General features: G+C 55.6%; 1 protein-coding gene across 2 annotated transcripts; it reads right to left on the bottom strand.

Moving 5' to 3' along the window:
- Nucleotides 1-457: 457 nt before the first annotated feature.
- On the bottom strand, nt 458-16,319 carry Mthfr (methylenetetrahydrofolate reductase (NAD(P)H)). Of its 2 annotated transcripts, none has more exons than XM_005403982.2 (12): nt 16,102-16,319; nt 11,996-12,226; nt 9,018-9,256; nt 8,185-8,295; nt 5,395-5,588; nt 4,398-4,648; nt 4,101-4,235; nt 3,770-3,950; nt 3,372-3,554; nt 2,871-2,972; nt 1,437-1,556; nt 458-1,098 (listed from the first exon to the last, which is right to left on the bottom strand). In XM_005403982.2, the coding sequence occupies exons 1-12, from the start codon at nt 16,302-16,304 to the stop codon at nt 880-882; spliced, it is 2,169 nt and encodes a 722-aa protein (XP_005404039.1). In that variant the 5' UTR covers nt 16,305-16,319; the 3' UTR covers nt 458-879. The 2 variants fall into 2 exon arrangements, with proteins under 2 accessions (XP_005404039.1, XP_005404040.1); XM_005403983.2 differs by lacking the exon at nt 16,102-16,319 and adding an exon at nt 12,417-12,600.
- Between the last annotated feature and the right edge of the window lie 17 nt (nt 16,320-16,336).

Genomic DNA, 16,336 nt, shown 5'->3' with positions numbered 1-16,336 from the left:
CCTCAGCCAGCTGGGCTTGGGAACGGAGGGCAGAGGGACCCACCGGGGGCGGGTCTCCTTCCTGCTGGGCCCGCCAAGCTGGCAGGCTGGCTTCCAGGGCAACAGCAGCCCACACGCACCTGCCTGTCACAGGCCTCGGCTGGCAGGAGGGGTTGAGCACCGCCGTGGGCAGAACTGGGGTCCCCATCAGTCGAACCTCATCTTTGCCTGACTGTTACTAGCACAGAAGAGGTGATCAGGTCCCAGCAAGCGCCTAGGGCTGGGACTGCCTTTAGCCCTTACGGGACGTGTGATCTCCCCAGCCATCAGAACACACGGCTATTTCAAAGAGCAGCACTGGAGGAGGGGACACACCCAGCTGAGGTGTCAGGTAGAAGGTGCCAAGATGTCCTGGCATGCTGGGTGCCAGCCCAAGGCCCATCCCAGGGCCCGGTACTGTGGCCAGCCAAGCAGGAAGTGGTGGTTTGCCCCTTCAGTCACAGGCCCTGGGGCCCTGCCGCCAGCTCCTAGAAGGTGGCACTTTATTCTTCAATCTCACAAGAGCCTGCTGCCCATACTTGGCCTGTCCTGCAGGGGCCCCAAGTACAAGTTCATTAGGAGCCCCGGGATTGCTCCAGTAGCTCAGATGCAAAACCAGCATCCTTCCCTTCCCAGGGAGGGTGATGGCCAGCCACTGCGGTCCCCTGCGGCACGGAGGTGTCCCTCACTGACAGAGCACCAGATCCTGCTAGTGCAGGAGCACCAGGCTCCCGCGGGGGACTGACTGGTCCAGCCAGAGCTCAGCAGCCTCACGCAGGGCAGCTGCCATCCTTACGTGGAAAGTGGGAGCCAGGCTTGGGGGCACACGGGACAGCCAGGACCGGGAGGGGTGGATGCAGGTCAGGGTGCCTCCGCCTCCCTCGAGAGCCCAGCAGGCCTGTTGAGCAGCTCGAACGCATCCTCCACCACCTGCCACAGGCAGTTGTCCTGCGGGAACTCGTTGTCCACCAGGTTGACCAGGAAGTAGTTGTCGTGGATGTACTGGATCATCATGCGGGACGGGGACTCCTCGTCGTACAGCTTGCCCCACTGCTCGATCCACAGGGCGAAGGCCTCGTCCTGCACACACAGGTGTGGGCACGCAGATGTACGCACACACACGCATGCACACATACGTGCAAGGTCTACAGGACGCCCCAAGCCAGGGCCCCCGGCTCCGCATGTCAAGGGCTTCTGCTGCTGCCTTAGTGGACAGGTCCAGGAACAGAGCAAGGCCCAGGGCCAGTGCCAGTCCCACCCCCTTGGAAACAACCACCGCTCTCAGGCATGTGTGGCTTTGAAGGCCGAGTTTGCGGGCCCTGGGGGTGTGGACTTCAGCCACATCCTTGGGAGCGGGCAATGCTGTCTCTTCAGGGTTCTCAAGGTGTGTCGGGGGGAGGCTCCTTCCAATCCTTTACCTTCCAGAACATGAAGCTGACGGGATCCACCACCGTGGGCTGGATGATCTCGCGCCCCGGGAAGATGCCCCATGTGACGGCGTTGGGCTGCAGCTCAGGGGCGTTGGTGATGTTCTCACCCTGCAAGCGTGGTGGAGGACAGATATGGGCCAAAGCCAGCTGCAGCCCTTTCACTGCCCTTCCCGGGCCTGCACCCGAGTGGCATGGCTCTCTGCCAAGGACCAATGGCGGTCACCCAAGCAGCTCCCCACTCAGGGACAGCACTGGCCAGCTCTCACCTGTGCCCTGTGCCCTGTGCCCCGGCCCCTGGCCCTGCCTGTTACCTACACAGCTGCCTGCTGCCATCTGCCCGAGACAAAATGGAGCCAAGTCGTGCCACTGCTGGGGACAGGCGCCCCCTGCCTCTAGCACACCCCAATATTCCAAGCAGGATAACAGTCTCTGGGTCCTGCTAAACACTTCCGCCTCCTCTTTCCCTGCAATGCTGCCCCCACCCCGCCCACCCCGCTCACCAACTCCTTTTTATTACTAAGACTCAGGTAACACAGGACCCTTCCCAGAAGCTTCTTGACCTCCCAGGGTGTTTTTCTGGTGCTGGGGATTGAACCCAGGGCCTTCACACTAAGCTACATCCCTATGCCCCACCCTATTTATTTATTTATTTGTCTTTTTGAGACAAGGTCTCACTAAGCAGTTCTGGCTGGTCTTGAACTCACCTTGTAGCCCAGGCTGGCCTCGAATTAGCATCGATCCTCCTGCCTTAGCTTCCCGAGTGCTGGGATTACAGGCATGTGCCACCATACCTGGCTCTTATTTATTTTTAAATATCCTTGATAATTTTTTTTTTTTTTTTTGGTACTGGGAATCAAATTTATAACCTTACACTTACCAGCCAGGCACTATGCTGCTGAGCTATATCCCCGGCCTGCCCCCCCTTTTATTAATTCATTCATTTTTGGTTTTTTGAGACGGGGTCCCACTATGTAATTCAGGCTGGTCTTGAATTCTCTATGTATTCCAGGCTGGCCTCCAACTTCTGGCCGTCCTCCTGCTTCAGTCTCCCAAGTGTTCAGATTACAGGTGTGTGCCATCACGCTTGGTTCTTAATTTTTAAATTTTGAGACAGGGTCTCACTAAGTTGTCCAGGCTGGGCTTGAATTTGCAGTCCTCCTGCCTCAGGCTCCCAGTGCGTGTCACCATGCCTGGCCTAACATGGTTCCTCTGGAAGCTACAGCATCCTGTACTGAACTTTATTCTCCTGCTTATGCTGACAAGTGATTAGCCATTTCTGTCTCCTCACTAGGCTGGGAACTCTCTGGGCCAGAGGTCTGATTCTGCCTGTCTCAGGCACAACTGCCTGGCCTGGGGGAGGCAATCGGAGTTAACGTGGGCGCCCTGCTGAGCGCGTGGAGCTGGGAGCCGGAACCCGCCTACCTTCACGTCCACGATGTGGTAATTGACCCGCAGCTCATACTTCTTCAGCACCTGCAGGAGCGCCTCCACTGTCTCTCGGGAGGTGAAGAACTCTAGGTAGGCCTGTGGGCATGGGCAGCCGACACGTCAGCACCAGCTCCTGTGACGTCCTTTCCATGTGCGAGAGCACGCTTGGGCTGTGGCCCCCCAGGTGCCCGCCCTCCCGCCCCGCCTGTCCGGGGAGGGGCCACGCAGGCACGTGCAGCACCCTATGTCCATGGGTGTGGTGTCCTCGGGATGCGGAAACCAGCTTCGGGGATGCTGAGTCAGTGGGCTACACTGACAGTGGACAGCATAGCGGGTATTGATCCAGGGCCTCTGAGTCAGGGGCTCGAGTTCCACGTGAGGTAACTCCAGCAGCCCTGAGAGAAAATGTCACCCCGGAGTGCAGTCTGGGCCCCACCCAGTGGCTCTGCCTGTACGTGTGTCCCACAGTCCTGGGAAGCCCCCGCACCCCACAACCTTCTGGAAGACGTAGCCCCCGCTGGGGCCCCAGCCCACAATGGGGTCGGAGGACGGCTTCCCGTTGACGTTGGGCTGGGAGTTGATGGTAAGGATGCCCAGCCGGTTCACGCGCAGCAGCTGCTCCTTCATCAGGCTGGTCTCGGCCGCCAGCGGCTCGTCGTTCCAGGGCAGGCAGGTCACCTGGCAGGAGCCGGAGCAGGAGCAGGAACTGGGCTGGGGCCTCCGGGTCAGGACCCCGGCTCCCTCCCTCCCTCCCTCGGCAGGCAGACGCCGCCTATCTTTACCTCCAGCAGCCCCTCCAAGGGGACTTCCCGATTCACCCATGTGCCCTTGCCAAAGTGCCACAGCTGGGGACAGGGCAGGGGTAACCAGAGACCACGCCCCATGCCACTCACCTTGTAGCCATGCTGGTTTGGCTCTCCCGAGAGGTAGTGTGCAAAGACTTCGAAGACACTTTCCTCGCTGCTGAGCTCCTCGCCCCACATCTTCAGCAGCTCCTGCCGGGGGCACCTGCTCTTCAGGTAGAAGAGGTAGTAGTTCTTCAGCTCCCCGAAGGCCGGCGAGGAGGAATGGCCCCTGGCAGGGGGATGCCCACAAGTCAGGACCCAGCCCGCCCCCAGGCGCCTGATGGGGCAGCTGCCACCCCACGGTGCCCGGGAGGCTGCTGCTGTCCGTCCTGCCCTTCTCCTCCAGGGGCGGCCGGCCTGGAGTGGCTCTGGCCCTCACCAGCGGCCATTGGGAAACTCGTTCCAGTCCTGCGTGCGGTAGATGTAGCTCTTTGGTCTGGAGGCCCAGAAGATGGGGCGCACGTCTTCCTCTCGGCGCTTGGGGTGCGCGCTGATGGCCCAGGGGAGGGGACGTCTGGTGATGGCGGAGACAGAAAGGACCAGGGATTGGCTGAGAGAGCAGGACAGAGGCGCCACCGGGCCTGGCTTCCAGGGTCTGGCTTTAGAACTGTGGCTGCCCAAGGGCAGAGCGTCAGGAAACCCCGCCAGCCCTGGCATGCGGGTGCTGTTCCCTCACCTGGGGTCCTCAGTCCACATGCCGAGGCGCTTCAGCACCGTGGTAGTGGCCATCTTGCGATTGAGGGTGTAGAAGTGGAGGCCTGGCACCAAGCCACTGGCCAGAAGCTCCTGGCACAAGCTCACGGCCAGCTCGATGCCATAGTTGCAGATGGCGGCGTCATTGTCTTTGATCGGCTCTATCACGTCCTTGATCTCCTGCGGCACCTCCAGCTTGGACAGCTTCACCAGCTGCCGGAGGGAGGAGTAGCTCTGCCCAAGACACAGCGGGTACTGGGGTCATCTGCCCGCCACCTCCCACCCTAAGACTCATCCCTTTTCCACTCCCACTAGGTCTCCTGCCCAGTGCAGCGTCACTGGGAGAACTCAGGAAAGGCAGGCCGTGTGCAGGGCTGCACCTGGGCTGGTCCTACTTCCTCTGCTTTTTGCAGAATGCAGTAGCTGCCACTGCCTGGGCCAGCCCTTTCCCCTGAGCTGTATTTATTGATAACACGGTGGTCACCTAACCCACTGTTCCTAAGCTTTGCTGACCAGCAAAATGCAGACGTGCAGGCCCACCCAGAATGCCCGGAGCCCACGCTTTGGGAAAAGCTTATTAAAAAGGGTTCTGATGACAGCCAAGTTTGTTTTTTTTTGTACTGGGGATCGAACTCAGGACCCTGCACTTGCCAGGCAGTGCTTATGCCACTGAGCTATGTCCCCGAGCTATGTCCCCAGCTGCTACAGCCAAGTTTGAGAAACTGTGGTTTAACCAAAATTAATAGAGTCACAATCCTCTGCAGTGACACTTGTCAGCAGGCCAAAGTACACAGCCCTCACAGACACTGTGCTGTTTTGGGGCTGGGGTGTCATGTGACCACAGTGAGGTACAGCACAGCAGCACCACACTGGGCCAGGCCCCCACGTCTGTCTCACGGGAAGGACTTCAGTGAACTCAGCGCTTCCTCCAGGGCCCTGGCCTTGCTGAGGAGGGGCGTGGGGAAGCTGGAGACCCTCACCTGGATGGGGAAGATCCCTGGGAGGATGGGGCAGGTGATGCCGATCTCGCTGCAGGCCTTCACAAAGTGGAAGAAGGTGTCGGCCTCAAAGAAGAGCTGTGTAATGATGAAGTCGGCGCCTGCAGACACCTTTTCCTTCAGATGCCTCAGATCCTCCTCAAAGCTGTCTGCCTCGGGGTGGCCTGTGGGGTAACCTGGCAGCGGGGAGGACATTAGGGAGAGGCTGGCTTATGCCTGCTTAAGGTGACCGATGAAGACCCCAGAGTACTCTGACCTGGGTCTCAAACTCACAGCTTCCAACGGCACAGCACAACAGGCAACCCGGGTGGCAGATGTGCCCTCTGGCCGGAGACGACCCTCGTGGGAGACGGCTTGAAGCCAGGAGCGGGGATGGACCGCGCGCAATGTCTCACACTGTCCTGGCTCAACCCGTCAGTCAAATCGGGCCTGCACCTGGGGGCCACGGATTAAAGGCGCTGGGCAGGCAGCTTCAGGAGCTCTGGGGCTGTGAATTTAGGCACTGGATCAAAATACTGTTTCTAGGGGCTGGGGATTTAGCTCAGCGGCAAAAGCGCCTGCCTGGCATGCGCAAGGTCGTGAGTTCGGTTCCCGGTACCGGAGAAAAACCAAAAAAACAAAAACAAAACAAAAACAAAACCAAAATACTGTTTCTGACATAACACTAAAATCCTTCAGGCAGCCAGGACGGTACATAGGAACCACATTATGTAAGGAAGGATTGAAAAAATGGAGAAGTTCTGCTCCAAGAAATGAACGGAGAGTACAGAAACTCCTTTCAAATGTCCGAAAATCTGTTGCGGGGTTTGGGGGAGGAGTCACCCTAGTCAGGTTCCTTGTAGTAACGGCCTGTGTTCCCACGGCAGAACCAGCATCAGTTACAACCCCAGAAAGGGCCCAGTTCTGGAGTCTGAACGCTGCAGAGCAGTGGGGTGACCAAGTGCTGGGCACGCGGAAGACGGGGCCCGGAACTGCTCAGAGATGGGGTCAGGCGCCCGCGAGGCGGGATGCTAGCTTTGTGAACAGACTCCTTCCTAATGATGGAGTGACCAGCAGCCCTGCACGGCCATCGAGCAACTACAGGGACAGCGCTGGCTTCTGCCTGAGCCCGGGCAGGTCCTAAGCCATGCGGCCCTGAGCTCTGGGCTGCTTTGCTGTGATAAGGCAGTGCTGTTCTTCAGCACCCGTCACCCAAAAGGGCTATGAAAGCTATCGTTTCAAGGGGTGAGGGTCGGGGGCAGAGGAACTAGGCATAAGAATTTCACTTTCAGTGACAAAGCTATCTTTCCAGTAGGAAATTCAGAAACTTTATAGCTATACAGCATAACCGCCGCACATACCCAGCCTTTGATTACACTTGGCTTTTGCTCACTTGACTCTATTCTTTTTCTATCATCACCAGCATGGTGTTTCTTAAGCCACTGACCTTCAGTTAGCAAAGCATAAAACCACTGACCTTGGGCCGGGGATATAGCTCAGTGGCATAAGCGCCTGCTTGGCAAGTGCAAGGTCCTGAGTTTGATTCCCGGTACCAAAAAAAAAAAAAAAAAAAAAAAAAAGAAAAAAAAAACAACCACTGACGTCATGCCCACCACCAGTGCGCATGTGCAGTTCCCACCTAGCTGGCGGCACTAGGTCAGGAAGGAGCGGTGACACCTGGAACGGGGAAATGCCTATTCCCTTCCTACCCAGTCTGAGCCACCTGGGCGTCCCTGTTGACAGAGGAGTGGACACATGCTAACGGATTGGGAAAGACTGAAGTCACCCGCGATAAATAATGTTCCTGAAGCCACACAGCTTATTTTTAAAATTCAGACTGAGATGTTACTCTATAATCTAGCCATGTTTATTTCAGTAAAACAATGTTCTGATGGGGCTGGGCATGGTGGCGCATGCCTGTAATCCCAGTACTCAGGAGGCAGAGGCAGGAGGATCACTGTGAGTTCAAGGCCAGCCTGGGCTACAAAGTGAGTACAAGGCCAGCCTGAACTCCACAGCAAGACCTTGTCTCAAAAAGACAAAAAAAAAAAAAAAAAAAAAAAAAAATCCCTCCCAAATATATGAGAAAAGTGGTCATTCCAAGCAGATGTGCAAATCAAACCAGGGGCTTGAATTCTTGGCACATGTGGCCCCGCTGTTCCCCCACTTGCTGTGCTTGGGGGTGAGAGAGGAGGCCACCTGCTCGTTTCTGCTGGTGAGCCTGGCCTCCTGGCTGGAGCCAGAGCTGAGCAACCTGGGAGTCTGAACTGACACTGAGGGCTGTCGCTGGGTCTGGGCTACTGGCTGGGACCGACACCACGTACACTCAGGACAGGGCAGAGTCATGTGCACAGAAAAGCGTGACCATTGGGTCTTCTGGAGGAAGCGGGGAGCAGACTGCAGGGGAAGCAGAGATGGGGGACACTGCCGCTGCAGACAGAATGGGAAGGGCCTTGCTTCCAGACTGGTCCCAGTGCCTGGTGGGGGCTGATGCCGTTTCCTGGCCTTCGCTTCTTGGATTCCCTGCCCCTCGCGCCCTTTTAATAAATTCCCCTCTTGTTGGAGAGGAGGGGAGAGCTGGGAGCACACAGGGCAGAGGAACGGAAGTTTTGGAGGCGGATGGCAGGTAGTGAGAGACAGGATGAGCGCAAGGACAGTATGTGAACCATCTGTAGCTCACACACACCCTTGTCTGGCAGGGGCTCAGGCCCTCAGGTTCACCTGATCGCCACGTCTTGAGCTCAGCCAGCTCTCCCAGCCTCGAATCTGCCCTCTCCACCTGCACCCACTCACCTGCCACACAGATGTCAAAGTAGTCCCCAAAGTCACTTCGGATGTGCTTCACCAGATCTGTGGCATAGTCGAAGCCTCCTTCCTCCGATTCCCACTGGCCACCTAGGGGGTCTGCAGAGGTGCTGGAGGTCATGGCTACTGGGTTTGCCGACCTCCAGAGGGCCTCTTTGTCCTCCGCCCACCCCTCCACCTGGGGCAGAGCTTCTCCGTAAGGATCTCCTTTCTGCTACCTAGTAGCCGGCAAGCAGAACGACAAGGAAAGCAGCCGGCCCGTCATTGTGTACAAGGCGCCGTGCTCCAGGTAGAGCCCAGGAGATAGAACCCACTGAGCCTGGAGAACTGGAGGTCCCTCACCTGGCCCTGCCACTTTGGGTGTGCTTGGGTGCCCTTCCCCACCCCTCCTGCTTACTCCCTGACATCTCGCAGCCCTAGCCTCCCGGGAGAACTTTCTACCCATCTCATGCGCGAAGTGGCCCTCTGGTGGAGCACGCGGGGGCACGCGCTCCCTCCTCATGAGGTTTCCTCCACCCACTCCCAGGTGGCCTGATGACAGCGGGCCCTCCTGCCTCAACGCCAGGGCTGCACTCCGTGACCGGGCCAAGTGCAGCCAGGGGATGGGGCTACCAGGCCTTGGCCATACTCCCGCTTGGCCTATATCCAGGTCTACAGGTGGGGGAGGCAGTGTCCATGGTGGACTCTCTGCCCACAGTGCCCGCTGATCTGCAGGCAGGAGGGGACCCTGACTGAGCACACCTAGTGGGGGGCCCTGTTCCAGAGACAGAAGAGGCCTTGGGAAAGAAGAACCCCAAGAGACAGCAATGCCGGCTCCATACCTCCCCGCAGCGCCAAGATGTTCTTGATGCCCAGCTGCTTGGCTTTATATAGGTGGCCCGTGATCTCCTCCGGGCTATGCTGGCAGCAGGTCATGTGCAGCACAGTTTCCAGGCCACAGTAGTTCACAGCCGTGCTGGCGATCATCATGGAGGACGTCTCTTTATCTGAGCCAGGGTCCCCTGCTGGGTGCCAGGTCACATCTATGAAGAGGGGGCCACCTGTTGCCATCTGGTCAAACCTGTAGGGGATTTCACTCTGAAAAGAGGCTCCTGGGGGACCCTACCCTCCGACTCCTGCTTGTGTGCCCTGGACGCTGGATCGTACAGGTGCAGGCTGGAGGCAGAGCAACCTGTGTTCATCTACCTCTGCGTTCTTCAGCACATTACTTAAATCCCTCTGAGCCTTAGTTTCCTTATTTGTAAGACATGGCAAGCTGGGTGTGGTGGTGTGTGCCTGTAATCTCTGCACTTGGGAGGCTGAGGCAGGAGGATCGCCATAAGTTAGAAGCCAACCTGGGCTACACAGTGAGTTTAAGGCCAGCCTGAACTACACAGTGAGACCCCGTCTCAAAACAAAACCAAAAACAAAACAAAAATAAAAGGCAGCAGTTGCACAGTACTTAGAGCCTGGGGTACACACAGTGCTCGGCAAGTGGGAGCCAGGATTACTATGGTTACAGAGATCATGTGTACCACCACCACCACCGTTCTACGAGAGCAGCACTGCACACCGCAGCCCGGTGCTTGCACACTGATAATCTCGAGCGAGTTTAGACATTCCAACGGCTGAGAGTGGGGGAGGGGCTCCGCAGCGGCAGGCAAAGCCTCACTCCCGGCACGGGAAAAGGAGGGTCAGCAGACGCGGGTTTCTTTTGTGTTGCCTCCCTGGCCCCAGTGCAACAGCCAACAGACCCGCAGAGCAGGGCTACACTCCTGAAGGAGACCCAAAGGCCTGTACCAAAAACAAGTTTGGTGCTCACCTGTAATCCCAGCCCGCTGGGAGGCAGAGAATCACAAGTTTGAGCCCTATGTGGGCAACTCAGAGACTTAGAGAGACCCTGTCTCTAAATAAAAAATAAAAAGGTAGGGCTGGGGGTATTGTTTAGTGCAAAGGCACTGAGTTCAAGCCCCAGTACTGCAGAAAAAATAAAAAATTTTAACAAGGAAAGAAAGCCTGCATTTGTCCAGCATTTGTGTTACAAGTTAGAACCGTGTTTTGTAGCTGGGGTTACAGTTGTGCATATACGGCTGTATTAAATGTTCTTGTACCTTTAAATTTCAGAACTGTGGGAGCAACACAGGAGAAGCACAAATAGTAAAAGGCATAATTTTTTTTAAAGAAGGAACTCAAATTCATAAACTGCTCATGTCACTCATTTGGTATTTCCAGATTTCAAGAGGCATCGTCCAAATTCCCAACTTGCTGAAAACACCCTCTGAGTTGCTCTTTGTGATTTCCTAAACCATGCGTGATCTAGCCCCAAGTTCCGCCAAAGAACAGTCTAAGAAAATCAACACTTTTAACCCATTAAAGTGTGTCTAAGGGCCGGGGATGTAGCTCAGTGGCATAAACGCCTGCCTGGCAAGTGCAAGGTCCTGAATTTGATTCCTGGTACCAAAAAAAGTGTATCTAAAGATACCTGATGCAGAAACACAGCTATCACCCGGAAAGCAAACAACAACAAATGCTAACTAAGCTACAGGGGAAAAAAGAACCCCTTTACACTGCTGGAGGGAATGCAGCAATGATTTGGGAACGCAGCTGGGAATGCAGCTGGAGGGAATGATTTTCCTTATGGAAATCAGTATGAGGAAAACTACTGGTGAGGGAGGCCTGTAATTCCAGCACTTGGGAGGCTGAGGCAGGAGGATTGCACCGAGTTTGAGGCCAGCCTGGGCTACATAGTGAGACCCTGTCTCATAAAACTAAACCAAACCAAAAGAAAAAAAACTAAAATAAAAATTCCATTTGATCCACCTATTCCCCTTCTGGTTATCTTCCTGAAAGAGTGAAAGACATATTATAGGGATACATGGATGTCCACGTTCAGAGCAGCACAACTCATTACAGAAATCATGGAATTGGCCTATATGTCCATCAACAGATGAGTGGATGAAGAATATGTGATACTTATACATGATGGAGTATTACTGTGCCATAAAGAAGGATAAACTTGAGTTATTTGTAGGAAAATGGATGCGCCTTGACACTGTAATATTAAGTGAAATAAATCAGACACACAGACTTAAATATTGCACGGTCTCTGTGAGAAACCTCAATATAAATAAAGAGCAAAATAAAGGTAGATAACAGGAAATAGGGAGATAGGTCTTTTGCAAATGGGAAGGGAAGCCAGAGATAGAGGGAGGTGGAGGGCAGCTACAAGTGGAGAGAAAGGCATGGAAAGAATTAAGATGTGGGGGCTGGGGATTTAGCTCAGCAGCACAGCACCTGCCTGGCCAGTGCAACGCCCTGAGTTCAATTCCTGGTATCAGAAGAAAAACAAAAAAACCAATCAAACAAAGAATTAAGATGTGTTATCCGTGAGCACCAACTCCACACAAGGAATGCGACCATTACGTAATAACAAAAAGATTAAAATTAAAAAAAAAAAAGACACTCCAGCCGGGCGTGGTGGCTCATGCCTGTAATCCCAGCACTTGGAAGGCTGAGGCAGGAGTACTGCTGTGAGTTCGAGGCCAGACTGGGCTACAAAGTGAGCTCAAGGGCAGCCTCAACTGCAAAGTGAAACCCTGTCTCAAAAAGACAGGAAAAAAAAAAAAAACCACTCCCCAAACCCCCATATCTGATGCTGAGGCGCTTTTAGGGAGAACTCGTAAGATGCATATCAAATGACCGCTCCCATCCTTCTGGCACCCTCTGGCTGCCTTTTCCTGACAGGTTAAAGGGCAGCTGTGGGCAGGGCTGACAGCACCCCCACCCCCGCCCCCCAACCCCTCCCCTTTCTGCGGCTCACATGGAGAGGAGGTTGGCAGCTCCCTCCGCGGTCCGGGGAGGGAAGAATTCCAAGGAGAACCATTTGTCACCGGCTTCCATCCTCCGCCTCATCTTCTCCCGGAGCCTCTCCCGGCGCTCGGGGTCCAGGCTGGGGGTGGAGCATCGCGAACTGTCCTTGGAGCCCTCGCTGCCACTGCTGACGCCGCCGTCCCCTCGAGCCTCGCCGCTGTTCACCATGGCCCAGGCGCTGCTGCACGGGGCGGGGCAGGGGCATCAGAAGGCGAGCAGTGGGGCCTGAGCGGCAGGTTCAAGCGAGGGACACGGCATTTCTACGCAGCAGGGAGGCTGACGCTGGCCCTGCCCGGCGGCTCCATGCTCCACAGTAGGGCCCTCTGCTGCTGACGGCCCCCGCCCGCATTGAAACACGCTCCTTCAGCTACCTGGTGGGGGGTGGCACAGAGAACCTCGAGATGCCAGCCCTCGAGGCCCACATTCCCAGGGAGGGGCAGTGGGGCCCAGCTGCAAGGACCCTGGCTTTTCCACAGTCCATCTCGGCCACCTTAGTCCCAGAGTGAGTGGGGAGGGAACAGAGGAACCTTCCTCCGCGGGTGTGCCTAGCTGGGCGGAGCTGTAACAAAGGAAGAACAGGGCCGAGGCCTGCGAGAGGGGGCGGAGGCAAAGGCTCCGGGGCTCCAGCGAGGGAGGGGAGGGCGCTTGACCAAGGAGAAGAGGAAAAGACGCTGGGAGGAGCGGGGAGGGGCTGGAGCTGCAGGGGTTGGTGGAGATGAAGTCAACAGACATTTAGGGTCATTAGGTCCCTCTCCAAAGAAGGAAGGGCTCTCTGGCTGGCGCTGCCCGGAACATCTCAGTTACAGTGTACATGCAAGACGGAAGGGGTGAGGACTTAGCCAGGCAGCCAGATTTCCCGAGCTCACGCTGCTCCAAAAAACCCACTGCGATATGGGTTAGAGCACAAGGCTGGCTTGGTTCCAAAAGGAGCAGATTGAGTTCACAAGGGCACACATTTATGTGCAACTCGGAACAGAAGCTGTCCCATCTGGGCCTGCCTCGCAGATGGTTCTTGCGCATACCACTGAAGTCCGAGCGGTCGCAGCGAGGGCAGAGCCACCATACAGGGAGAAGGGCACAGCGCCACGTGGCAGTTTGGTGGGGAAGATAAGACAAACACTTAAAAACAAAATGAAACATGAGGCTTGCTCAGCATGGCAAACAGTAGTGAAAATCAGTGTGTGGATCAACAGGAAGGATGGGTCAGGTCCATTCCCACAGGGAACATCTGCCCCCTAAGCGGGTATTCTTTACCAGTTTGGGCCCTGGAGGATCACGGGCCCCACTGCGCCCCTTCGCCCTGAATCACACAAGTGCGTGGAATACACCCGGGTGCCCCTGAAGGCAAGGCGCTGACTGCAGACTAACAAGCCTCGTGTCAGTGCTTTCTCTCCTGCTTTGATTCCGACTGGGAGTATGGCTAGGTTAAGTGTTCGCCTAGCACGCGTGAGGCCCTGAGTGCCGTCCCCAGCATCCCAAAAACACTCTGGCACCATTCTCCTCGACCACCGTGAAGTAAGCACCTTGCTTCACCACGTCCTTCCTCCACGTTTCTGCCTTGGAACTGGCCAGCTGCAGACTGGATCCCCTGAAGCTGTGCTCCAAGTTAAAACTCTCCCCCTTTAAGTTCTGGGTGCTGGGTACTGCGTCCAGGGACCGGAAAGCGGATTAAAACACTCCTGATTCTCAGTGAGGGGTGAGAAAAGGGGTAATGGCAGAGCAGCCAGCTGGCCTTCCTCCTGCCTTCAAGGGAGTGCCTAATTAGCTGCCTGCTGGAACAAAACCGAAAAGCGCAGGCGGTGATACCGCTTGCAAACTGTCTGCTCTTCAAAGGCTGTTTCCCCCGTGTGTGCCAGGCGCGTGCCCTCTTTCAAACAATACCCACCATTTCTCCATTTTAAACTGGGCTGCCACAGCATCCAGGGTTCTAACTGTGTAAGGGACCCAGACGCTGGACCTGCAGATGCCCAGTAGGTACCAAAAAGCAGGATAAAGCTTGACATCTCTGTCTTCATTTTTTTTTTTGTCACCTTTATTATGTAAAAACTTTGGGTCAAATCTCTGCTCAGAGCTTCACGCGGTTATGCTAATCACTTCAGGAACATCTGCAGTACAGGTTTCTCGGCACTAAATTGATCTAGCCTCTCTCCTCGCCCTTCAAGACTGAGGGAACCGAGAGTAAAGCAGTTTTCAGGGTTTGTGAAGACATCCAACCACCAGCTGTTAAAATGTGCTGTTCCAGACCTTCTGGAGCAATGCCTAGCAGACTCCAGGCACTGTCCTAAACCTGCAGTCGTCTTGGATTCCAGGAAATGGGGAGCCTCATGGACCAACCTATAATGAAGTCACCCCTCACCTAAGCGGGAGCAAATCACTGCATGCCCGGACCAGAGGCTGCTCCCAGTCCAGCAAGAATCACTATGTCATGGGCACCAAACTGCCCCTCAGGCCATAACGATTATCTGAGCTAAGAAACCAAGGCAGAGAATAATGAGACCCCAGCCTTGCCCCATAAAAATGGTCCCCATTCTTTTCTTGATGGGTTAGTTAGATTTTATCAACAGACCTGGGCCTCTTTCAGTTCCTTATGCTGAAGGCCTTTCTCTATTGTCTTTCACTTTCCTTGGTTAAGCAATAGCCTTGATCTTTGATCTCCTCAAGCTAAATTCCCTTTCTATTTTCTTTTTTGTTTGTCCCCCCCACCCACCCACCGGGAATCCAACTCACGACCTTGCACTTGCCAGGCAGGCGCTGTGCCGCTGAGCTAAATCCCCAAACCCCCCTTTTCTATTTTCTATGAATGTGATCATTATGTATACCTAAAATGTACCAATAAACTTAATTAATCGAAAACTAATGAAAACCTTGGTTGTTCATACTACAGCACTCAGGAGGCTGAGGTAGGAGGATCAAATCAAGTTCGAGGCCAGTAAAGTGAGTTCAAGGCCAGCCTGACCTGCAGAGTGAAACCCTGTCTCAAAAACAAACAAAACACACAAAACAATAAAAACACCTAGTAAAAGCTCTTTGCCTGAAAGTTCCGGTCTCAATTTTAATTTTTTTTGTTTGTTTTCCCCTCCGGTACCAGGAACCGAACTCACGACCTTGTGCATGCCAGGCAGGGGCCTTTGCCGCTGAGCTAAATCCCCAGCCCCTCAATTTTAATTTTCATTATCACTGAAGCAAGGACGCTAGCTAGCAAGCCAGTTTATCCACGTGACAACTGTGGGTTAATAAATTTGTCTCCCCTGGCTCCCTGAGACCAGGACCAGCACCCTGCCTACGGCATCCCCTTGCACAATCAAAACACCCAACGCTCAGCACCAACAGGGTGCTCAAATAACCCTCAGCCATTTGCTGAGCACTTTCTCAGACTGTCCGGCAGCACGGGGTTGCTCGGCCCACCACTCCCACAGTGGTGGAAGGGGACCTCAGTGTGCAGTAGGACGCAGAGGGCCCCAGGCCAGCAGTCTTCTCCAGGTGCTCAGGGGACACCAGCTTTAAGAAGCAAGGGCCTTTATCCCAGCTCTCTGGAAGGCTGAGGCAGGAGCGTGGCAACTCCGAGCCGAACCTGAGCAATTTTTCAATGAGACCCTGCCTTAAAATAAAAATAAAAACTGAGGATGTAGCTCAGTGGTGAGGTGTCCCTGGCTTTAATGTCAGTATCTAAGAAAAAGAAAAAGGCTAGGGCCAGCAGCCAGCCTGGGCGCCCGGGGAGCCCGAGGGAGGGAATCGGGTCACTAGGACACCGGTGGGGGCCGACATATGGGTCCAGGCCGGTGGGGGCAGGACGCTGGATCAGCACTCCTGGCTCAAGCGCCCCCCACAGCCCCTTCATATTCGGACCCCATCCGTCCAGGGTCGAGGGTCACTGGGGTAGTGGCCCCTGGGGTTACGCTCATCCCGCCGACGGAGCGCGGGGCGGCGGGAGCCCCCACTTAGAAGATCGGGATCACCTTCGGCGCACCCCACCTGCAAGCAGGTCTCCGCCCCTACAGAGGGTTCTCCTGCTACGGAGTTTCCCTCCCGGCCACCCCAGAAGTCCCCGGCACTCACCGTGCTATCACGGTGCCAGGATGCCCGCTCCCCGCAGCTGCGCTGCAGCAAAGCAGGTGCGTGCTGACAGGGCGGGGCGTGCCGGGCTCGTAGCTCAAACGGCTTGCCAAGGCAGGTGGGATCAGAGGGCGGAACCGCCCATGCAGGAGCCCGGAAGTCCCGCCTCCAACATGGCCGCGCCCTGTGGTTTCGCCGGAAGCCATCCCTTTATGGTCATGTGACGCGAGCCCTCGCC

The sequence above is a fragment of the Chinchilla lanigera genome, unplaced genomic scaffold, assembly GCF_000276665.1.
Source record: "Chinchilla lanigera isolate Chin_1 unplaced genomic scaffold, ChiLan1.0 scaffold00085, whole genome shotgun sequence".
Taxonomy (NCBI): Eukaryota; Metazoa; Chordata; class Mammalia; order Rodentia; family Chinchillidae; genus Chinchilla; species Chinchilla lanigera.
The sequence above is the reverse complement of the archived record's forward strand: the minus strand, read 5'-3'. Positions and strand labels throughout refer to the sequence as shown.